The 25,702-nt window shown below is 38.2% G+C and overlaps 1 protein-coding gene across 1 annotated transcript; it reads left to right on the top strand.

The window, feature by feature from the left end:
* LOC109224847 (serine/threonine-protein kinase CDL1-like) lies at positions 19,560-23,616 on the top strand. The gene is made up of 5 exons (XM_019389402.1): positions 19,560-19,975; positions 21,157-21,338; positions 21,439-21,628; positions 21,832-22,223; positions 23,120-23,616. Exons 1-5 carry the CDS (start codon positions 19,858-19,860, stop codon positions 23,396-23,398), a joined length of 1,161 nt encoding a protein of 386 aa, XP_019244947.1. The 5' UTR covers positions 19,560-19,857; the 3' UTR covers positions 23,399-23,616.

Here is a 25,702-nt window from a genome sequence, read left to right on the forward strand (position 1 = left end):
TGTAGTTTTTAAAATGGGGTCTAAAAGAAGACACGCAAGTAATAGAAAATTATTTTGGTATTTTAAGTTTTTTAAAAAAAATTATGGTCTCAAAGAAGACTTTCTAAGAAGAGTAAAGAAATATTTTTGATTTTGAAATGGGGCCGAAACCGATGAGGTTTGCCTACGTATCTCACATCCGGTGAGAATCAGACCCGCGTAGTTCGGTCAGTTTTGACGCAACGGGAAAATATGACTTATTTTGAAATGACTTTTCCTCTTCGTTTTTTTTTAAAAGAAATTTCGGCTGAGTTTCAAGATATTTCAAATACCTATCTCTCATTCTCTTTATTTTTTTTTTGAATTTTCCTTTTTTTTTCATTTTCTTTCCCTATTCTAGAAGCCAGCCAACATGCAAGCCGAAACAAAGAGATACGCAAGTAGCACGTAAGATGCATCAGGATGGTCTTTTTAATTTGGGTACACCTGACCTAGACGGACCCAACCCCTGTGTTGACTCCCCAAAGTCAAATGCACGTGATGCAAACAAGTGTTCCTACTAGGCATCCGGCATGAGGCTATGTTATTCTAGGTTTAAAACCTGGGTGTATTGTTCTAGCGTATCGGGAATACAGAAGCTTCACCGGCTTTGCAACTTATCCGAACCTCGTTCTAAAATTGGGATATGACTCTAATAGAAAAGAAGTCACGCGAAGCGCACACTCCCCAGAAGATTTAGAAGACTCAGAGAGAAGAAGGGGTTCGTAACAGTTTTATAAACAGTTCAAACAATATCAAAGCGGTAAAAGCAGCATTTAGTATATTAGGCTCAAACACGTAGAAAATCAGATAATAAAGAAAAGCCAACTATAACAGTTATTCTAAGCTCGAATTCTGAACCCTGAACTAGAAGTTCTGGGTTCTTATCCCCAGCAGAGTCGCCAGAGCTGTCACACCTCCTTTTTTACCACCCCGAGAGGGGATATAAGGGAGTTTTTCCAATTAAAGTGACATTATTCGAAGTGGGATTATTTAATTTAGTCAGAGTCGCCACTTGGGATTGTTTATTTGTTGTCCCAAGTCACCGGTTTATTTTAAAATCCCAAACGAGAAAAATTTCGACTTTATTTTTAAAGTCTGCGAACCAGAAATTCTGAGTAAGGAATTCTGTTAACCCGGGAGAAGGTGTTAGGCATTCCCGAGTTCCGTGGTTCTAGCACGGTCGCTTAAACTATTAAAATTGGCCTATTATCTGATTTACTACATGTTTTAACCTATGGTGCATTTTAAGCTTTAGAACCGCTTTTAATTAATTTAAAACCGCTTTTAGGAAGATTCAATGCTATTTAAAACACATCTCAAGTCACGCTACATGAAATGCACCCGCGGCTTGCGACACGTTCTATTTAACATTGTTGAGAATTGAAATTGGGTCACATGAAATGTACACCCGGATTTAGTAATTAAAAATCACAACTACGTCACGGGAACCGTACCCATAACCATGAGGATTTATTCAAAGAAATGCGCCTAAAGCAACTACGAAGGTTGGAATTAACAACATTTATGAGGGCCATGGAGAGTTCAATTGATGGCACACCTCAATTTTACAAGGTTTGAATTAAGTTCATGAGGGCCATGTGTTATTAAAGGGAAAATGGCACACCTCAAATTTTCTACAAGAGTTAACTAATNGATGCCCGAGTTAAGATATATATCATGAGCGATACGGAAATAGATCGAGTAATCTGTTTCTTTAGCCAAGAAAAAGCATTTCTAGTTTGCATGGTCCAATCATTGATCGCGAAAATTTCTACAATAAATTGGGTAGGTCGCTAGTATAGTTCCCTAGCCACGATTCTGCTATTTGCTGGAATAATCTAGGAATAATATAGGATGAATCTCCCCGATGGTTAGAAATAGAAAGAGTAAATATGATTTTCAATACTTTGCTTATGTACAACTACAAAGTACCAAGCATTCTAATTGGATTAGATTAATATCAATGGATCCTTTATCAGTCATTCATTGAATGATAAATAACTACAAGTGACGGAGACAGACGATTTAAATAACGGAAAATCCAATATTTAAAAATTGTATCGAGAATGACTGGAAAGGTGGAAACAAGACCAGATATAATTTGATCATTATGAACAAATCCAAAATCTTTATAGATAGAGCCAATCATTAATTCCCAACCGTGGGGTGAATGGAATCCGATACATAAATCAGTTAATAAAAGAATAGAAAAAGCTTTTACTGTGTCTAATGGCCTAGGTCCAAATTCTTTTTTCTTGATCAAATTCATTCAGGTTCTAAAGTCAGCCCTACTCCAAATGAAGGTAGCACTATCCTTACGGATTTGGGCTCACAACTTAGCCCATTGTGCCACTATAAAAAGAAAATGTGAAAGCACCCAGATACACTCTTCATGCTATTGTTCCAAATATCAGTACACGAAATTAAAACCTTAGATTATTACAGTCCATAAAAAATAAATTTTCTCCAAATCAATACATTACAACATATTAATACATGAATACTATGCTAATAACTAATCTATTACAAATTTTGCATAACTGATATCCTGAAGAATCTTGCCTCTTTTGGACATGGATTGTCCATTAGAGTTTAGTCCCTTCTTGTGCTAAGACAGCAATATCCGAATGTCAGCTTTTGAACCCACTAATTTGGTCAATTAATGACCAAATCTGCAGGTATTAAGCCCCAAATTAGCTAACAACCTTACAACTATTCTCATACCTAAAACAACAACTATATCTCACAGATTTAGTACATTATCTACTATCATATGTAATTCTGAGCTTCAATACATGCTGATTTGGCCAATCAATGGCCAAATCTACAAGTCATGGCCTACTTAATTTCAAACAAGGCAAGCCTTACACCAAAGTTACTTAAAAGCAAGAAGGGCATGAATGATCACTAAGAGAAAAACTAAAGCCAAAGAAAAAATCAACAGAAAGTTTCAACTTATGCAAGTGCATGCTTCAACATTTTCTAAGAAGACTACATAATCAAAACCCACACAAGTATTCATGTTAATACACTCATAATCAGAATAGCGAAGGTCAAGGAGATTAATCAAGTAACACCAAGAGAGCACTCATTCATCACACATCTTTTTGCAATTTTTTGACATTTTATAGCTTATATAGAAATTACATAGGAGATCTGAAGCAGTACTTTGAAGAACACTTAAATATCGACAGCTAAAATGAAGGAAAAATAACTGCTGGAAACCTCAGAATCACAGAAACAGCAACGGGAATCAACACGGCTTCAATAACCAAATAAATCCCAGGATTTCAAAACCAAAACACTTGAATACCAGAAAATCCCTAGTAAATAAACCTCAGAAAAAAACTCCTTATTTCAAAGCCATTTCCCAACTTGTAAAGAATCAGCACAAAATGAGAAGTTTTTGGAGTTTTCAAAACTTCTGAAAAATCTGATGTGTTTCCAGATATTTTTATGCAGAAAATTAAGGCTGAATGTGTGTATTCTGTATGAGAAAAAGGCACTATATATAGGGATATACAATGCCATGTGCTGAAGGAATTATTCCTTAGCCACAAACAACATATTCCAACAGAATTGGGACAGCTGGTTTTTCCCTATTGGTTTCAGTACTTTGTACTAATCAAATGAGGCCAGCTGCCCTTGTTCTAGAATATTATGATATTTCCCTAAATAGAAAAACCCTAAATTACCCTTCTAAAGCCTGCTTATTACAGTCTCTACCTAAGCCTATTGTTCAATTAGGTCCCTAGAGTTCTACTGATTTTCAATTCGAGCAAAACAAAGACAGGACACGCAAAAATCAGAATTCAAATCAAACATGATGAACAAAACGAAATAAAGCAATTTAACCTAAGGTATCAGATTTTGGAGACCTAGCTTAGTTCCTAACCAAAAACAAAACCAAACATGGAGCAAATACATAGCAGAAAAGACCTATTACTATCAGCAATTTTTATAAAAAAAGAAAGAAAAACCTATCAAACCTAATCAGTGAATATGCTTTGGACAATTTAATAATCATAAAAAATCAGACAAACAGTTAACAAAAAAATAACACATGCTAAGATTTAAACCTAATTCACGCCAGCTAAACAAAAGGAAAAGATGAAAGAAGAAACATAGAAAGAAAAATACCCAGAAGGCTTGGGAACTGTCACAAACTCGGACAACTGTGTCACGACCCCAGTTCACCCTCCATGAACATGTCGTGAGGGCACCTAGTTCCTACAACTAGGTAAGCCTAACAATGCGGAAATTCAATATAACTCGCGGAAATAATTAATCAAAACTGAACATATGTAAAATAATAGTTGTATATAAGGCCGCTCGGCCTATACAACTCAAAGAAATGCGGAAGTCTACAACTCAATCCCAAAACCCGGAAACTCACGGGAAACACAGGCTAATAGAAAGAAAATACACTGCTCTAACTCCAGAATGTCTACAAAACCGAAAGAAAGGAAGGTCATATACTAAAACTGGAATAAGATAGAGACTTCTGGTCTGCGGACGTGGCAGATATACCTCAAAGTCTCTGCTAGATATCTCCTCCGTGAGGATAGTACGCCTGGGTGGAGGTACCTGGAGCTGCACATGAAAAACATGCGCAGAAGGGGCATGAGTACACCACATCGGTACTAAGTAAGTGCCAAGCCTAACCTCGGTTGGGTAGTGACGAGGAAGGTCAGGGCCCTACTGAGATAAAATAAAATAATAAGGTTGACAACAGTATGAAATAAACAGAAATAATAAGATACAGCTATTGAGTAAATCGGATTACACAAAACAATAATTTATACGCAGAAAATAAGATAACACAGAGTAAACAGCTCAATACCAACACCAATAATGAGGATCTCCCAGGATACCATCCCGTAGTCCATCGTATGAATATATCTGAAGGATCTCCCGGGATACCGTCCCGTAGTCCATTTTATCAATCTGTCCGAGGAGCTCCCGGGATACCGTCCCGTAGTCCACCGTATGAATATATCTGAAGGATCTTCCGGGGTACCGTCCCGTAGTCCAACTATCAATATGCTGGGGGATCTCCCGGGAATCTAACCCGTAGTCCCAAAGTAAATGTGCAGGGGGATCTCCCGGGAATCTAACCCGCAGTCCCAAAGTAAATGTGCAGGGGGATCTCCCGGGAATCTAACCCGTAGTCCCAAAGTAAATGTGCAGGGGGATCTCCCGGGAATCTAACCCGTAGTCCCAAAGTAAACAAACAAAGGGGGGGAGCTATCGGAATCCCGCATCCGTAGCCCCAATGTAAATGCGCAACCAAAATCAGAGAATATTCAGAAATTGAAGTACAACAATGCAACATATAATTCTGGCCTAACATGCTCCACGTAATTACAATTAAGGCAAATTAAGCAAATAGGCAATTCGGATCAACTAAACATGCTTTTCTATACTAGCACAGGCTATAATAGCAAGTAGAATAAAGCAATTACGAAAGAAACTCAGTTCAAGTATTTTAAGTAAAAACTCGGGTTTTCAACAATTAGCTCAAGTACGCGCTCGTCACCTCACGTACAAGGCATCAATTACCAAATATCAGATCCTAAGGGACAAAGTCCCCCACACAAGGTTAGACAAGCCACTTACCTCGAACAAGTGCAAGTCAACCTGAAACCACGCTCTTGCCACGAGTATCTGACTCCAAATGGCTCAAATCTATTAAATTGCATATTGTAAATAATAATTCAAGTAATTGATTCTACAATTAAATTCTAAGCTATACACGAAATTCTGTAAAATGATCAAAATGTCCCTCGGGCCCACATCTCGGAATCGGATAAATTTTATATTTTCAGAACCCTCGTACTCTCACGAGTCTACCCATATAAAAGTCTCTCAAATCGGATGTCAAATACCCACTCAAAACTCAATAATTTAGTCTAAGGATTTTGATCCATTTTTCATCCAAAAATCCGAAAATACGAAGGAAATCATTATTAGATTAGTAGGTATTAAGCATAAGAGAGTAGAGAATCGTTACCCAATCGTTGCTCGCGAAAACCCCTTGAAATTTCTCCCAAAACCGACCTCTAGAAGTCAAAAATGGAAAATGGGAACGAAGTCCCATTTTCAAAACTTAAGTTCTCTGCCCAGGCCCTTTTTTTTCGCTTCTGCGGAAAATTTTCCGCTTCCGCTGATAATTTCACTTCCGCGGATATTTTCTCTTCTGCGGTACCGCTTCCGCGGCAAAATTTCCGCTTTTGCGGTTCCGCTTTTGCGGCAATTTTCCGCTTCTGCGGTTATGACAGCAACCAGCACTTTCTCGACACGGAAATGAGCATAACTCCCTCATACGATGTCCAAGTTCGACGATTCTTTTTGCTATGGCTCCGAAATTACGATACGGATCTAATGGTTCAATAAAAACTTAATTTGGAGTTCATTTACTTAATATGGTACCCCTTTAGGTCCAAAGATACTGCGTTGAAACATCAAATAAGAGCGCAATACAACCCGAAACACACCCGAGGCCCCCGGGACCTCAGCCAAAAGCACCAATGCATCTTAAAACATTATTCAAACTTGTTCCAATCCTTAAAACACCTCAAACAACGCCAAAACCATCAAAATCTTGACAAGAATTTATCTACATGATAAAATATGTATCACAAGCACTAAGGGCTATAGCTCAGTTGGTAGAGCAACTCGTTTAAGCCTAAGTTCCTCTAATACTTCCAAAACACGCATTCGATCAAAAACCCAACCAAAACACATCCGAATGACCTGAAATTTTGCACACATATTCCAAATCACCTAACGAAGCTACACCAACTCTCGAAATTCCGTTCCGACCCTCGGATCAAAATCTCACCTATCAACCAGAAATCGCCAAAATACTAACTTCATCAATTCAAGCCTAAATTAGCTATGGACTTCTAAAATTCATTCTGTACACGCTCCCAACCTCGAAATCACCTAACGGAGCTAACGGAACCATCGGATTTTCATTCCTAGGCCGTTTTCACACTGTTCCAACTACGGACCATTTTCCAACACTTAAGCTCTCATTTAGGGACTAAGTGTCCCAGAACTCTCCAAAACTCAACACTGAACGTCCCGGCAAACCAAAATAGCAGAAATGAACTTAGAGGAAACAGTTAATAGGGGATCAGGGCATAAATTTCAAAAACGACCGGCCGGGTCGTTACATCCTCTCACGCTTAAACATTCGTTCGTCCTCGAACGAGCATAAAAAGCATACCTGAAGTAGTGAAAAGATGAGGGTATCGGCTGCGAATATCCCGCTCGGTCTCCCAAGTCGCCTCCTCGGCCGGCTGACCCCGCCACTGAACCTTTACTGAGGCAATGTTCTTTGATCTCAACTTTCTGACATGTCTGTCCAATATAGCCACTGGCTCCTCAACCTAAGATAAATCCTTGTCCAACTGGACTGAGCTGAAATCCAACACGTACGACGGGTCCCCGTGATATCTCCGGAGCTTCGAAACATGAAATACCGGATGAAATCCTACCAAGCTGGGAGGTAAAGCAAGTTCATAAGCAACCTCTCCAACACGCTTCAATACCTCAAAAGGGCCAATAAACCTCGGACTCAATTTCCCTTTCTTCCCAAATCTCATAACGCCCTTCACAGGTGAAACTCAAAGCAGAACCCGCTCTCCGACCATATATGAAACATCACGAAACTTCCTGTCCGCGTAACTCTTCTGTCTGGACGAGGCTATACAGAGTCTATCCTGAATCACTTTAAACTTTTCCAACGCATCCGGAACCATGTTTGTGCCCAATAATCTAACCTCACCCGGCTCGAACAAACCCACCGAGTCTCTGGTGCGCATAATTAACCTGCTCACAGTTGGGACATCGAGCTACAAGTCCGACTAGGCTCTGAAAGATAACACCTCACAACTGGCTGGTAAAGGCCTGAACATCCATCGCCATAGGTCTCTTGATACTAGTAGGTAAGACAAACTTCCCAAACTCTCTGCCTGGCGACTCAAAGCATCGGCCACTACATTAGCTTTGCCCGGGTAATACAGGATAGTGATGTCATAATCCTTCCGCAACTCTAACCACCTTCTATGGCATAAATTTAGATCCTTTTGCTAGAACATATGCTGCAAACTCCGGTGATCAATATAAATCTCACAAGGAGCACCGTACAAATAATGACGGCAGATCTTCAAGGCATGAACAATAGCAGCTAACTCGAGGTCGTGGACAGGGTAATTCTTTTCATGTATCTTCAACTGTCTGGACGCGTATGCAATCACCCTACCGTCCTGCATCAACACCGCTCCAAGGCCAACCCGCGAGGCATCACAATAAACTGTACAAGACCCCGAACCAGTAGGCAATATCAAAATTGGGGCTGTAGTCAAAGCTGTCTTGAGCTTCTGAAAGCTCGCCTCACACTCCTCTGTCCACTGAAATGGAGCACCTTTCTGGGTCAATCTAGTCATAGGGGCTGCAATCGATGAAAACCCCTCCACAAAACACGGTAGTAACCCGCCAGGCCAAGGAAACTGCGTATCTCCATAGCTGAGGAGGGTCTAGGCCAACTCTGCACTGCCTCTATCTTCTTCAGATCCACCCGAGCGCCCTCACTCGATACCACGTGGCCTAAGAATGCCACAGAGTCCAACCAGAACTCACATTTTGTGAACTTTGCATATAACTTCTTCTCTCTCAGGGTCTGAAGCACTGTCCTCAGGTGCTGCTCATGATCTTCCCGACTCCGGAAGTATACAAGAATATCATCTATGAAAACAACCACGAAATAGTCGAGATATGGCCTGAACACACTGTGCATCAAATGCATAAAAGTTGCTGGGGATTGGTCAGCCCAAATGACATAACAAGAAACACGTAATGACCATACCGAGTCCTGAAAGCAGTCTTCGGGATATCTGGCTCCCGAATCTTTAACTGATGGTAACCTGAGCGCAAATCAATCTTAGAAAATACCTGTGCGCCCTGAAGCTGGTCAAATAGATCATCAATACGAGGCAAAGGATAACGGTTCTTCACTGTAGCCTTATTCAACTGGCGATAATCGATACACATACGCATAGAACCATCCTTCTTCTTCTTCACAAACAAGACAGGGGCACCCTAAGGTGATACACTGGGCCGAATAAAACCCTTATCAAGCAAATTCCTGTAACTGATCCTTCAATCTAACTGAATGTTTCACCTCATCCTTAGTCCATAACCTTAGGACAGGACCCAAACTTCAAAATCTGCCATTCGTCATAGGATCCGAATTCCATATCATCACACTGCATTAGTCTTATTTCAACACTCTTCAACTTCTAATAGCGCTTAAATACTTCGAAATTGTTTTTCTTCAGGATGTTACATTCTCCCACACTTAGGGTCATTCGTCCTCAAATACACAACGTAACTTATCTCTTTCTTCACACATCTTAATGTCTCAAATTTTTCTAACTTCCAAATTTTTCAGAAATTTCGGCAGAGCCTCCCCTGCAATTAGGCCTATCCACCTGCCAGAGTAACACCAAAACAATTCCTAACAACACATCCACAACCCAATGAAACACCACAATGTATATATCAGTAACACTAATCTCAGCATTTCAAGCATCGCATTATCATAATGATATCTAGACATGAAACACATCATATGTATGCCCATAGCCACGTCTCTGGCCATAAAAAGTTGTTCATAAATTACAACATTGCCAATTAGCCTTATGTTAACAAACAACATCTTATTTCAAACCTCCACTTTACTCACAACGAGGCATGGAGACCTCATAATTACTCACCCGAGTTAATGAGTCATATTTATCGCCACCTGGGCGCCCGTCTCATAGGCTAAAACTCAACGTTTACAACACAAAAATGGCTGAATATGAACAGAAAATATACAAGAATTGTCAAATAAGCCTAACGGGCATGACTCCCATTTAAAATATAGTACAAAATTTTAAATTTCATAAAAGGAGAAGGAGAATTTTAAACACATAAACTTTTCACCACCAGGACCTTGTCCTTATATAACATCCACCGCAGCTTGTAGCTCGGTTTAAAATATTTCACATTATATAAAAATTTGAGGATCTCATCCTCAACTCTGAATCACAAGTAATTGCACATTGTGCCAACTGAAAATTTTCATTTCCTTTCCTTCTTCTTTAAAAAAAAATTCGTCAAAGAAAATTACAAATTATAATGAACCCTCATAATGATAGGGCCTATAATTCACAATTGCATATAATTATCCTGAAATCACATCAAAACCCACTGTAGTAAGTAATAGAAGTCTATTTTAGCCTCATAGCTATTCTTAGTGACCAACACATAATGATAGAAATAACTATCTCTATATAATATCCCAACGTGTGTATTCACATAAGTAGACTTCCGGATTACAAAGCTCACTCATGAGTGGAGCATATTAAGAGGACTTTCCTAAATTTTCAGAACCAAAACAAATTAAGGAAAAATATTATTTTTTCATAACAATCGGAATTTGTATCTGTAATGACACCATCTGGTGTAGTGGCCTCAGCCCTACCATAGCAATTATATCAATGGGTCGGCCTCCACCTCTCAGGTGACATATACCCGCTCTCCCTCCATCTCCAACTTGTAGTGTATGTAGATTAGTAACTATGATGGAGTGTGTGGACCGAGTGTTCTGATGAAACAGATTTCTCCCAAGTATGGGACAATTTCTCATGATGTTTCTACTATCACCACATTCATAACAATTCATCTGCAGTTCGGCTACTCATACTGAGTCTGTGCCAGATAACTAGAATAGCCATTTAAGGAATCCTATGCTAGTGGTGCATTAAAAGATGATTATCCCATGAGAGTGCCCTGATTAACTGGGGCACCACGAGTATTTTGAAATTGTTTCCATATCCCTACTGATACTGAAATGTAGAATTATTATGGACATAGGAATATCGAAATTCTCAACATCGTCCCATAAAATCTCAACTCTTACTCATATACAAGTTTCAGAGAACTTTTGAATACCATATAAATATATCACAGGTCAAATCTGACATGACGCATGACCCACAATTTGATCGTTGATAGTGGACTCTCTTCACTTTGGTGCAAAGCCACAAGATACATCCCGATATTTCACGATACTAACATTTATCGCTCGTACGTCACCATCATAAGACACCTCAAGCTGTTCGTTTGGCACATGTCATTCTTAGGACAGTTAAACTCACTTCCTCCAGTATCTCGGTTGCTAGTTGTACCCTTCGCTAAATAGACATCTCATACGAACCACATAGTCTCTATTACTACCAACTATCTTTAGATATACATCCACCCCATGACTCTACCATTACTGCGACGATTAGGAAATTAAGTAAACCTTCTTAAGACCGTACTTATCAACCATATGTCAGAACCTATTGCACCCCCATGTGCACAATTGAATGATCTCTCAATACGCCTGCATTATCGATATGGATGACACGCGGTAACAATGGTTGAGCAATTTCTTGGCTCCCTTATAATCCTTCTGTAGCATCACGAACCGTCGGCGCGTAATGATACCGATTGTGCAATTTCAATACACAAGTGGATGCAAAAAGAACATATAATATAGGTTCCAAACTGAATAAATGACGCACGGCAAGGAATTAAATAAAGTGGAAATTTTCCTAACAGTTACATAGCCTCTCTTAGATAAGCCCAGATGTCTCCGTACCGATTAGCGAGACTCTAATAAACCGGCCTGTGTTCCGTGACTCCTATGATCCTAGAGCTCTAATACCAACTTGTCACGACCCCAGTTCACCCTCCATGAACATGTCGTGAGGGCACCTAGTTCCTATAACTAGGTAAGCCTAACAATGCGGAAATTCAATACAACTCGCGAAAATAATTAATCAAAATTGAACATATGTAAAATAATAGTTGTATATAAGGCCACTCGGCCTATACAACTCAAAGAAATGCGGAAGTCTACAACTCAATCCCAAAACCCGGAAACTCACGGGAAACACAGGCTAATAGAAATGAAATACACTGCTCTAACTCCAGAATGTCTACACAACCGAAAGAAAGGAAGGTCACATACTAAAGCTGGAATAAGATAGAGACTTCTGGTCTGCGGACATGGCAGATATACCTCAAAGTCTCTGCTAGATCTCTCCTCCGCGAGGATAGTACGCCTGGGTGGAGGTACCTGGAGCTGCACATGAAAAACATGCGCAGAAGGGGCATGAGTACACCACAGCGGTACTCAGTAAGTGCCAAGCCTAACCTCGGTTGGGTAGTGACGAGGAAGGTCAGGGCCCTACTGAGATAAAATAAAATAATAAGGTTGACAACAGTATGAAATAAACAGAAATAATGAGATACAGCTATTGAGTAAATCGGATTACACAAAACAACAATTTATACGTAGAAAATAAAATAACACAAAGTAAACAGCTCAATACCAACACCAATAATGAGGATCTCCCAGGATATCATCCCGTAGTCCACCGTATGAATATATCTGAAGGATCTCCCGGGATACCGTCCCGTAGTCCATTTTATCAATCTGTCCGAGGAGCTCCCGGGATACCGTCCCGTAGTCCACCGTATGAATATATCTGAAGGATCTCCCGGGGTACCGTCCCGTAGTCCAACTATCAATATGCTGGGGATCTTTCGGGAATCTAACCCGTAGTCCCAAAGTAAATGTGCAGGGGGATCTCCCGAGAATCTAACCCATAGTCCCAAAGTAAACAAACAAAGGGGGGGAGCTACCGGAATCCCGCATCCGTAGCCCCAATGTAAATGCGCAACCAAAATCAGAGAATATTCAGAAATTGAAGTACAACAATACAATGCAACATATAATTCTGGCCTAACATGCTCCACGTAATTACAATTAAGGCAAATTAAGCAAATAGGCAATTTGGATCAACTGAACATGCTTTTCTATACTAGCACAGGCTATAATAGCAAGTAGAATAAAGCAATTACGAAAGAAACTCAGTTCAAGTATTTTAAGTAAAAATTTGGGTTTTCAACAATTAGCTCAAGTACGCGCTCGTCACCTCACGTACAAGGCATCAATTACCAAATATCAGATCCTAAGGGACAAAGTCCCCCACACAAGGTTAGACAAGCCACTTACCTCGAACAAGTGCAAGTCAACCTGAAACCACGCTCTTGCCACGAGTATCTGACTCCAAATGGCTCAAATCTATTCAATTAAATTGCATATTGTAAATAATAATTCAACTAATTGATTCTACAATTAAATTCTAAGCTAATACGCAAAATTATGTAAAATGACCAAAATGCCCCTCGGGCCCACATCTCGGAATCAGATAAATTTTATATTTTCAGAACCCTCGTACTCTCACGAGTCTACCCATATAATAATCTCTCAAATCGGATGTCAAATACCCACTCAAAACTCAACAATTTAGTCTAAGGATTTTGACCCATTTTTCATCCAAAAATCCGAAAATACGAAGGAAATCATGATTAGATTAGTGGGTATTAAGCATAAGAGAGTAGAGAATCGTTACCCAATCGTTACACGCGAAAACCCCTCGAAATTTCTCCCAAAACCAACCTCTAGAAGTCAAAAATGGAAAATGGGAACGAAGACCCATTTTCAAAACTTAAGTTCTCTGCCCAGGCCCTTTTTTTCGCTTCTGCGGAAAATTTTCCGCTTTCGCGGAAAATTTCGCTTCTGCGGCAAAATTTCCGCTTTTGCGGCAATTTTTTGCTTCTGCGGTTATGACAGCAACCAGCACTTTCTCGACACGGAAATGAGCATAACTCCCTCATACGATGTCCAAATTCGACGATTCTTTTTGCTATGGCTCCAAAATTACGAAACGGATCTAATGGTTCAATAAAAACTTAATTTGGAGATTATTTACTTAATATGGTACCCCTTTAGGTCCAAAGATACGGCGTTGAAACATCAAATAAGAGCGCAATGCAACCCGAAACATACCCGAGGCCCCCGGGACCTCAACCAAAAGCACCAATGCATCTTATAACATTATTCAAACTTGTTCCAATCCTTAAAACACCTCAAACAACGCCAAAACCATCAAATTACATCGAATTCAAGCCTAAGTTCCTCTAATACTTCCAAAATACGCATTCGATCAAAAACCCAACCAAAACACATCCGAATGACCTGAAATTTTGCACACATATCCCAAATTACCTAACGAAGCTACACCAACTCTCGGAATTCCGTTCCGAACCTCGGATCAAAATCTCACCTATCAACCGAAAATCGCCAAAATACTACCTTCGCCAATTCAAGCCTAAATTAGCTACGGACTTCTAAAATTCATTCCGAACACGCTCCCAACCTCGAAATCACCTAATGGAGCTAACAGAACCATCGGATTTTTATTCCGAGGCCGTCCTCACACTGTTCCAACTACGGACCATTTTCCAACACTTAAGCTCTCATTTAGGGACTAAGTGTCCCAAAACTCTCCAAAACTCAACACCGAACGTCCCGGCAAACCAAAATAGCGCAAATGAACTTAGGGGAAACAGTTAATAGGGGATCGGGGCGTAAATTTCAAAAATCACCGGCCGGATCGTTACATCAACTTGATGGGGTAAAATAAACCTAAACTAACATCAATCGATTGCTCTTGTCAAAAGCAATCGACTGATGTAAGTCATGGGTCCAAAGGACCATTCTTCGCGTACCCAAATCAGAGACCAAGGGCGAAATTAGGGTTCCAGAAATTGGTCCAAAATTAACGAAACCAAAGCTGGGGTTTTGGCAAATAACGGTAGTTTAGGGCTTAGAGGGGTGTGAGGAAGGTGAGGTGTGATTTTGGAGTGGTTTGGAACAATTAGGGTTTTGGCCGGATTTTCGATCTAAGATTCGAAAAATTCAGCGATGATTTGAGGAAAACTAATTGGAGATTCGTGATGAGGAAGGGATGGGGAATTCATGGTGTTAATTTGGTGAGTTTTTGGACAGCTAAGTTTTTGGTCCGAACTTTTGATTTAAGATTCGAAAAGCTCGGGCATGATTCGAAGGGAGAGGACTGGAGATATGGATTGAGGATGTAAAGGGGGTTTCAGGGTGTTATTTTAGGGAAGATTGGACCAACGGAATCGCCGTAGGCGATTTTCGGCGGTGGTTTGCGGTGGAGGCGGCGTGGGGATACGAGGCGGCTAGGGTTTGTTAATTGAGAGAAAAGAGATGAAGTGAGGAGAGGGGTCTGATGGGGGGGGGGGGTCCGGTCTTCGGACAGTCTTATACTAAGTGAACTGTGAGTTCCGAGCCGTTGGATGATTAAAATCCAACGGCTGTGATCAAGTGTTACCAAAACGGGGTCGTTTGGCTTCATGTGGGTCTGGACCGGGTGGATTAATTGTTTGGGCTTGGGTTGTGGACGTGAATTGGGCTAGCTTGGTCCAGTCTTGATTGTGAAATTAACCCAATAACACTCTTTTTTTTCAAATCTCTCTTTATTTTCCTTTTCCTTTCTTTTTCTTTTTTTTAATTAAAAAAAATCCTAATAACTAAAAATCCTAAATTATCTAAAAATGTGAAACTAAACTATTTAACTAATTATAAAAATATAAAAATCATTTAATTCTAAATTAAAAGAGAAAAAAATGAATAAACTAAAAATTAAAGACAAAAATGTAAAAACGAGCTATTTTTTTTTTTGTGCGGATGTGTGCAGATGTTTGAAACATTTCTCTATATATTTGAAACATCTTCCTAAATGTTTGAGGATTAGGAGTGGCGGGGGATAGAGAGGAGCGCTGCGAGATGGAGGAACAAGGAGAGAAGGAGGAGTGGCGGGAAGAGGAGGGGAGGAGGAATAGGGGGTGGAGGAGGAGGGGGACTTTTTGTAAATAAGAAAACTTTGGGGGTTTAAAAATTATGTCATTAACCCTAATCACAAAAGTGTCCCTTCTAACCCATTCTTAACACTTTTGTTTTAAAAATTGATATAAGCTTTGAAGTGTCTTAAAAATTAAATCCCCCTTCAAAATTTACCAGCCTTCACTGTTAACTACAACCACACTTTTACCACCATCAATCACCTCCACCGTTTGTTACCACCGCACAACTACCACTACAAACTACCTCCATCATTAACAATTACTACCAACCACCTTCATCAACCTCCATTGCATAACCACCACCATCGCCAATTATAACCATCAGCCATCTCTATTGCCTGCCACCACCCCCACCACGACCAACCACCTTAACCTATAGTCTCCACCATCAACCACCTCCATCGCTAGATTTCACACCTAACCGCCAACAATAACCAATTCCACTATTAGTCATCACATCTAACCACAATCACATAGCCATAAGCACTAGCTACTTTCATCGACCACAACCACTACTAGCCATTGAAGGTGTTAATCAAGCCGGGCCGGTCCACCAATAATCCGATTTGACCCGGTTCTGTCCGGGTCAGTCCGGTCCGGTAAAGGATGGGATGGATTGGCAAGGGTAAGAGATTGTTCCGAACGGAGTTGGGCCTTTTTAGGCTACCGGTGCACCGAAACTCGGCTAGCCCGGTAACCCGTTCACGGGTTTTAAGCCAGTTCCAGCCCGATTTACGTTGCAAATTTAAAAATAAAAAAAATGACCGTTGTGCAACGACCATCTTTTGCATTTTTAGCCATTTCGGCCTACCCCTTACTAAAATAGCTCTCCACCCCTAATAATTGGTAAATTATATTTTTAGACTTTTAAAAGCTATAAATAGCCCCATCTTCTTCATTTTTCTCTCACAACTTGTTCTCTTCTTCTATTCTAATTCTCTCTCAATTCCCTCTTGATTATTGAATTGCTTATTGCTCTCAAGTTCTCAATTAATTATTATTTCAAGTTTTATCAATTATTTATGGTAGCCACCACAAAATTACAATTATCAAGTGAAGTGTGGTTACCATTTTTTTAGGTTCAAGTTCAGTCATGCCTCGTGCTTCTAGGGTGCGCTCACATATTTGGGGATATTTTGAGGTGGTAGAAGAAAATGAAGAAGTTCGCAAAGTAGGGTGAAAGAACTGTGGTCGAGTCTATAATATTCATCGAAAGTAGGAGGGCACATATGGTTTAAGGAAGCATATCAAGGGTTGTCTATCGTCTTCCAGGAATTCGTATTTAAGTTGATTTGAGATCATTTGTGTTATTTAGAATTTATTAGACTTATTTAAGCTTAGTGTGTTAGTTTATTAAATTATTTTTCTCACTCGTATTTTGCAGTGTTAACACTAAACATTGAATCGTCGTAAAATGTAAACTTTTAATTTGCAAGTCCAAAATAAAATTAAAATCAAAATAGAACTTACAGATTAATTTGAAGTATTATTATGCAATGAAAATATGAAATGAAACCTTTGAAGTTTGATCCTTACATAGTGGTCCTATTAAATAATTTTATGTAGCCACTTAGTCTCAATTTTAAAGTTTAAAATTCAAATTTCAAATTTAACACTTTCAACTTTAAAGTTTAATTTTATGTCTTAAAATACTTATTTTGCCATTAGAATTTTGCAAGCACTTAAGTATCAATTACAATGAACAAGGAAACATAATACACAATATATATATATATATATATATATATATATAATATATAATATATATATATATATATATATATATATATAATATATATATATATATATTATATATATATATTATTTTTTTTTCCCCCCCGGTTCGAACCGGATAAGCCCAAACCCGGACGGGTCCAATAGAGCCCGGATTTTCCTAGCCCACTACCAGCCCGGAACCCCAGCCCACTAACTAGTTGGGCTATTTTTTCCGTGACCAGCCTGGTCCTGCCCGTCCGGTAAACACCCATACTAGCCATCACATCATAATCATAAGGCCGATGACCACCGGAAACAATAGCCATCCCGCTAATTTTTAGAGCGTGTTAAATAAAATAAAAGGGTTTTACAATATCGTATAAATGACAAATTTTCTAATATTTTGTTAACTATAGTATTTATTTATTTTTAAGGCAAAATACATAGTTTACCCATCGATCTTGTACCCAAATCCCTCTTACACAGATGTTCATCACGGGGATAATATTACACACTTAAACCTTTAAAAGTGTGTCAACAACACACCATTTTTGACCAGTCCAAGTAATAGTCTGTGCTGTGTATAACACGCGCGTCTCTAAATTAAAAGGACCGTTTTAATCACCCAACCCTTTTAAAGATACGACCCGCTCAAATAAAAAAATCCAACATTCAGTGCACCACCTTCCCCACCACTACACCACCTTCTCCACCATGCAACCCCTTCTTCTTTGTAAAAAAAAATACTCTACCATAGTTAGCACAAAAACACTAGTTCCAACAACCAAATAGACACACAAACAACATATCCAAAGAACTTCACCGGCCGGAAATTTACTTGAAACTCCATCTCTGACTATCCTTTCTTTTCTGGCATTATCTTTTAAACTCAATAAGGATGAGCCAAAAGAAAATAACGAAAAAGAAAATTTCCAGATCTTTATTTGGCACAATTGAAAGAACCACAAAAGCCACTTTGTCAACAAAATTCCAAAACAAAAAATTGAAAATGTAACTTCTTCTGCAATTCTGCCCTTCTCACTGACACAACTGCCACCAAGAATCTTTCGGAAAAATTTCGGATCTTGAGCAACCAAAAAAACAAGTAGAATGGGAGAAGGTTGAATCGGGGAAGAAGCGAAATAAAGGGAGGGAAGAAACCTTGGGGGGGGGGGGGGGGGGGGGGGGGGGGGGGGGGGAAGAAGACGAAGGGGGGAAAGGCATCTAGAGAATATAATGCAGGTGGGGAGGTTTGGAATTGGGAAGAAGACACACGGGATGGGGGGTTGGGGTGGGGAAGAAGACAAGAGCGGGAGGGGTTATTTTTTCTTTTTTTTTTTAATTTGTTAATTGGTGTAAAAAGGAAAAAAAAAATTAAAAATTAGATACGTGGATTCTTTATAAAACTTTTGAAATGAAGTTTTTAGCATTAACGTGCCTGTTTGATGTGAAGAACAAGCGAGCTAAAGTGGTGTGTTGGTGACACACTTTTAAAAGGTTTGAGTGTGTAATATTATCCCCGTGATGAACAGGTGTGTAAGAGGGATTTAAGTACAAGGTCGATGGGTAAACTATGTATTTTACCTATTTTTAAATTCTATATTTATTAATTTTAGACAAAGATCATTCAGACGTCGAGAACACTAATAGTCTTAATTATCATCTCAATAAGTGTTAATGTTCCTTGCACTATTAGAAATAACGAAAAATCAAACTCCAAGTAAAATACCTAAAGAAAAAATTTGGAGTTAAATAACATATACCAGAAGAAGACTTATATTTACCAGTGGAGCAATGTGTAGAAAAATGATAAAAATTGAGGATCACCTGGCAAAAGTTAGTTGTTAATATATCCAAAAGTTAGTTAAGAAAGAACATACCTTAAACTCCATACTCCATTCAAACTACATATATTGGTCCAGTAATATCGGATAAAATTTTCTCTTTCCTTTGTCCCAATGACACGAGTCTTAATATCATTCAATCTACATCTAATTCTCTGAAATTTTCAATTAAAATGAAAAATACTAGTCTGATTTTATGTTAAAATTTCCAGGCTCCTTTTTTCATTGAAGTTGGATCAATTTCTTCACCTTCCCTTCTATATTTTAGATTCATTTCTCTAAAAAAAATTTGGAGTGAAAGAGAAATGAACATCAAGATTCAAGAATTTTAGTTGGTAAATTGCAAGGCATAAAAGAATTATCTTGCTAAATTACCAAATAGAAGGGACAAGGGAAGGAGTTGATCAATTTTTATTTTGCAGAAGCTACAAAAATGAGGAAGACTCAATTAAAATCCTCTAGGAGTTCTGTGAATGAGACAAGGACTTCCAACAAATATGATGATTCAGATGGCTTGGCCACCATTCTTAGAAGTGTTACTATGCATCCAGGTTGAGATATCTCAATTTCTCCATTATTTTTATGTAGAAGCGGATCTAGAATTTAAACTTGATTGGTTCAACAGTTTGAGTTCTTACCGTTTCAATTACACTTTACAATTTTGGGTTTGAAATATAATATTATCGGAATTTTAGTAATTTTTCATATATATATATATATATATATATATATATATATATATATATATTTATGTTATGTGTAGAATATACTGGGGTCGGTTGAGAATACACAATGATCTAGATATTTATAAGATCTTATATTGAAATTTCTCTTACTGATCTCTGAACATATATGATGCACTAAGCCTTTTTTGTCATAATAAATGTGTCAAGCTACCTGAAAGGCTTTTTGGTATAAATGTCCTAAATACAAAAATCAATCTTTTCACAATACATTTTAAATAGCACGTTCAGCACAAGGTGCAGGTAGTGCACATAGAGGATAGACTGAGAGAAGGTCAGTTGAGTAAGTTTGATCGTAGGTGTGAAACCATAATTAATGAAGGTGCTAAAAGGGGATGAGATAGACCTAAAATCGAAGAAAATTATCTCAAAAAACCTACCATCTCTTGGAATCCATGTAGAAAAAAAAAAAAAGTGCAGTCAGAAGAAAAAGATCTATATAGGGAATACCAATTAGCTGAGATTAAGTTTTAATAGTATGTTTACTTTAGGTACAATGTTTTCTAGGAGTCTTTTTTAATCTTGTCGGAGATTTATATGACCGTAGCATATGTAGAGAACTTCTACAAGTAGAGAAACTATATTGGTATTACGTTTATGTTATATAATAATGGCTGAGACGGACTTAAATGGAACGACATGGACGTACTGATGATTAATGTAGCCGACCCCAACTTTCTTGGGATTGGGCTTAATTGCTGTTATAGTAGTATCCTAAATACCCATTAATGAGGAGTTGTTTGTAGCCTTTGATTCTTAAAAATAAATCCTGGTGTTCAAATATACAAGTTATGAATCACATCATACGGCATAATTGACAATTATAATGACATAATCTTTCCTTGGTTACAATGTTGAGCGAAACTTTACTATAAGTGCAGCTATGTCTAGCCCTGATTCTTTCAAAGATGTGTCCAGTTTTAACTTGTTGCGATTTTTCTTCACAAATAAATAGTGCATAAACGTGTTGAAATTCGATATCTGAGCAGGTGTCAGCAAGCAGAAGATGATAGCTGAAGACATACTTCGATATGGGAATGTAAACATTTCAGCAGAAGTATTCACATTCCGCGAGTTGGCTCATGCAACAGACAACTTCAATCCTGAGTTTCTAGTAGGTGAAGGAGGATTCGGGAGAGTCTATAAGGGACACCTCAAAAGAACTAATCAAGTATGTGATTTTCTTCTGTCGTTTATCTCTACCTCTTGTGGTTATTATCTAGTTGTAAACAACTGTTTCAGTTTCTTCATCAAATGTGTTTCATGTCCAGGTTGTTGCTGTCAAACAACTCGACAGGAATGGAGTTCAAGGAAACAGGGAATTTCTTGCAGAAGTCTTGACTTTAAGTCTTGTTAACCATCCAAATCTTGTCAATCTGATAGGCTATTGTGCTGATGGCAACCAAAGAATTCTCGTCTACGAATTCATGCACAATGGATCTTTAGAAGATCATCTTCTTGGTATGCATCCTTTTATCAAATATACAAAACATATACACACTGATTCTGTACATAAAATGTATATTGTATGTATATTCATTCTTAATATACAAAACATATACATTTTCCGGCTATCATTTTTTAGGACGGCCCCAATATGTAATTTTCCCTCAAAAGAATTGTCAAAGAAGATCGTTGCAACATACTAATATGTCTTCTCACAGATTTGCCATCGAATAAGAAGCCATTGGATTGGTACACAAGAATGAAGATAGCTAAAGGCGCAGCGCAAGGGCTAGAATACTTGCATGATATAGCCAATCCTCCAATAATCTATCGCGACTTCAAAGCATCCAACATATTATTAGATGAGTGCTTTATTCCTAAGCTCTCGGATTTTGGTCTTGCAAAGTTAGGTCCAACAGGAGGTGAGGATCACGTTTCTACAAGAGTTATGGGGACCTATGGATACTGTGCACCAGAGTATGCTATGACTGGACAGCTAACATCTAAATCTGATGTATATAGTTTTGGAGTTGTTCTTTTGGAGATTATTTCAGGGAGAAGAGCTATCGATAATACAAGATCACCAGAGGAGCAAAACTTGATTTCTTGGGTTAGTTAATGAAGTTGTTAGCTCTCCTTAACTCTTTCATATTGAATTAGTTTACTGTTTTGGCATCTTCACTAGCACTGAAAAGAAGTAGACAGTTTAGTTTTCCACACCTAAAATGATTTAGCTTGAATAATACAACAATGATAAGACATCCCTTCCTTCTGTTTCTTCTGCTATAGCTAAGATGCATTACTATAATCTTAAATATTTCTTCTATATTTTCTTTAGCTTGGATGGTTTAAAAACTGAAGTTTATGCTGTCGAACTTTCGTCTTCCTAACACCCTTTGGTTAATGTAAAATTTCACTACTTTTGGCAGAAGTGTATATAATAGTGTATCATGGGGACTATAATTCTCTACCAGGCTAGACTATGCCGGCCCAGCCTCTAAGTTTCTAGTGGGAAATGAGGGTCAACTCCCGGCTCCTAACCCCATTTTTGTGGTGTGATTTCACTACCTTTTTATGTTTTCTGTAAGGAGAAAGTCAAAGAATATATTTCTTTTTCCACTCTTAAGGACTATTTCTCAATTTGTGCATGTCATCCTTGCGCAGGGGCCATGCTACTCTTCTTTGTATCCTTTCACTTTTATCGGATGTGAATGAACTTCACTTTTTGGATTGGTCCCCGGTTGCAAAAGTGGGGGGCCGGAACAGCCCCGGGGTCGAGCGTTTGGATTGGTCCATTCCCCTCCTTAGTAATCGAACCGACCCTATTGTCTTGTATAGAGAACAGATGTTTGATTTTTGTGCTTGTTATGTTGAATCCTTTCTACTGTTAGCTGCATATGTATCGGGATATAAGTTATATATACTGCCAGTATAAAGATTTTATACAGGGTCAATGAATTTCAATATGTGATAGCAGGTTAATTATCATTTTTATCACTTTTGCAGGCCAAACCACTTTTCAAAGACAAGAATAGGCTCGACGAAATGGCTGACCCATTGCTAGGAGGAAATTACCCTGTAAAGGGACTTCGTCAAGCTCTTGCAATCGCAAATATGTGTCTCCAAGATGAAGCCAACACTAGACCTCTGATTTGTGATGTTGTTACTGCTCTTGAGTACTTAGCTATGCCAAAAGATGAAGACGCCAACACAACAGAACTAGAGCTGGATAGTGCTGATGAGTTCTGTCTCAAGGAGTTAACAGAAACTAATTGTGTGTCATGAGATGAATCACCTTTGTACTGTTTACAAATTTTGTCCTGCCAAGGAAAGCAGAAAATAACAGCCTTTAGCTTATTGCTGATTGTAGACTTCTGTACTTTTTGATGTTTCAAAAATGTAACAAATGTAAGAGTTTTGACTTTTGATGTGAAGGATATTTGTCTTCTGTAATTTTTTATGTTTGAAAAATATAAGGAAGCAAAAGTGAGTTTTGATAAGAATTTCTGATTGCTTGTCAAATGGAAAACAGAAACCAATGTGCTAAAAGTGATTAAGAGAACCTCTATTTAGGCCTACCAGTAAAACAGTAGAGATTTAGAGTATGTTTGGTATAACGGAAAATGTTTTCTTGAAAAACAAATAGTAATCTTATTCATTTTCCGGTGTTTGGTACGCAAATTAAGGAAAATAACTTCTCGAGAGTATTCATAAATAATTTAGATACAATAAACATGAAACCATAAACTTTCGAACCAACAACCTTCCGAACCCACAAATTTCATAAACTTCCGAACCGCTAAACTTTCGAATCGCGATCTTTTGAACCCGTAAACTTTATAATTTCTAAACCCGTAAACTTTTAAACACATAAACCTCCGAACTCATAAACTTTGAAACTTGTAAAATTTCGAACCTATAAAACGAAAGATGAAAAAACTAAAACTGAATATATATATATATTTTCCTTCAAACCTTTAAGCCAACCAAACATGGGAAAATTGGAAAACATTTTCCGGAAAATATTTTCCTTCATACCAAACACACCCTTAGAATTATCTTATATATGTGTACGTGAAAAAGATTAAAGTTTAGGTTGTTGTTATTGTTGAGATTGTTTTTGCTTTGAGTGAGGACCAAACAATCTCTGGTCTAATAATAATGTTTATAGACATGCTTTTGTAGAAAGCTAAGGCTTTTGCATAATGTTGTAGCAGTGGAACTAGATGCAACCATAACCAAACTCGCAATGAAAGCATATATTATCTAAAAACAATCAAACTAAAATTTACGCAGACTTATATACATACATATGTATGGTTACGCGTGATAGGAGCAAACCTGTTGTTGTATGTGAAAGAAAAGTAGACAAAACAAAAGAAGAAAAGTCAAAGAGAGAAGAAAAATGATAGGAGAAAGAATTTATCTTTGAATACCTTTATTATGACATAAATGTTTTACGTCGGCAGGTTGAATTCTTTTCTTATAATGTAAGTGCTTACGTCGGCAGGGCATTCAAATGCCTATAAAAGGGGTCTGCATTTTCATTTGCAGATCATCCTTCAACTTCTCCTTTCTCTTCAATTAATAAAGAGCTATTCTTTGTGTGGCCGTGGAGTAGGCAAAAATAGCCAAACCACATACACTTATCTTGTCTTGTCTTGTGCAATTTATTGATTTTCTCTTTTAAATAATGTTTCCCTTCTATTAGCCTAACATACTTCCCAACAACTGGTATCAGAGCACAGACAGTGTAATTCTGGTAGAAAAGTACGTTATTGGTGCAGGCACTATTCACATAAAAAAAATGTGAAAAATGACATCGAAAGAACGGAAGGTTAAGATTAACAAGTTTAATAGCAAAGATTTTGGATTCTGAAAAATGCAAATAGAGGATTACTTTTACCAGAAAAAATTACACTTACCTCTGACCGAAGTAAAACCAGAGAATGTAACGACCCAGCCGGTTATTTTGAATAATACAATCCCGTTTCCCCATTTACTGCTAAATTCATGCTTTACAGTTGTTATGTGACTTGCCAGGATAATTGGTTCGGGTCCGGTGAGGTTTTGAAATGAATTGAGACACTTAGTCTCCAAGAAGAAAGCTTAAGTTGAATAATTTGACCGGAAGGTGAAATATGTGTAAGCGACCCCGGAATGAATTTTTGATGATTCCAATAGCTCCGTATGATAATTTCGGGTTTAGGGGTGTGTCCAGATATTTATTTCGAGGTCCGTAGCTAAATTAGGCTTGAAATGGCGAAAATAGGAAATTTAAGTTTGGAAGTTTGACCGGGGAGTTAACTTTTTGATATCGGGGTCAGAATCCAGTTCTGAAAATTTTCCTAGCTCCATTATGTCATTTATGACATGTGTGCAAAATTTAAGGTCAATCGGACTTGATTTGATAGGTTTCGGCATCGAATATAGAAGTTGGAAGTTCTTAGTTTCATTAAGCTTGAATTGGGGTGTGATTCGCGGTTTTAGCGTTGTTTGATGTGATTTGAAGTTTCAACCAAGTTCGTATCATGTTTTAGGACTTGTTGGTATATTTGGTTGGGGTCCCCGGGGACTCGGGTGTGTTTC

This window comes from Nicotiana attenuata, chromosome 4, assembly GCF_001879085.1.
Source record: "Nicotiana attenuata strain UT chromosome 4, NIATTr2, whole genome shotgun sequence".
In the NCBI taxonomy this organism is placed as follows: domain Eukaryota; kingdom Viridiplantae; phylum Streptophyta; class Magnoliopsida; order Solanales; family Solanaceae; genus Nicotiana; species Nicotiana attenuata.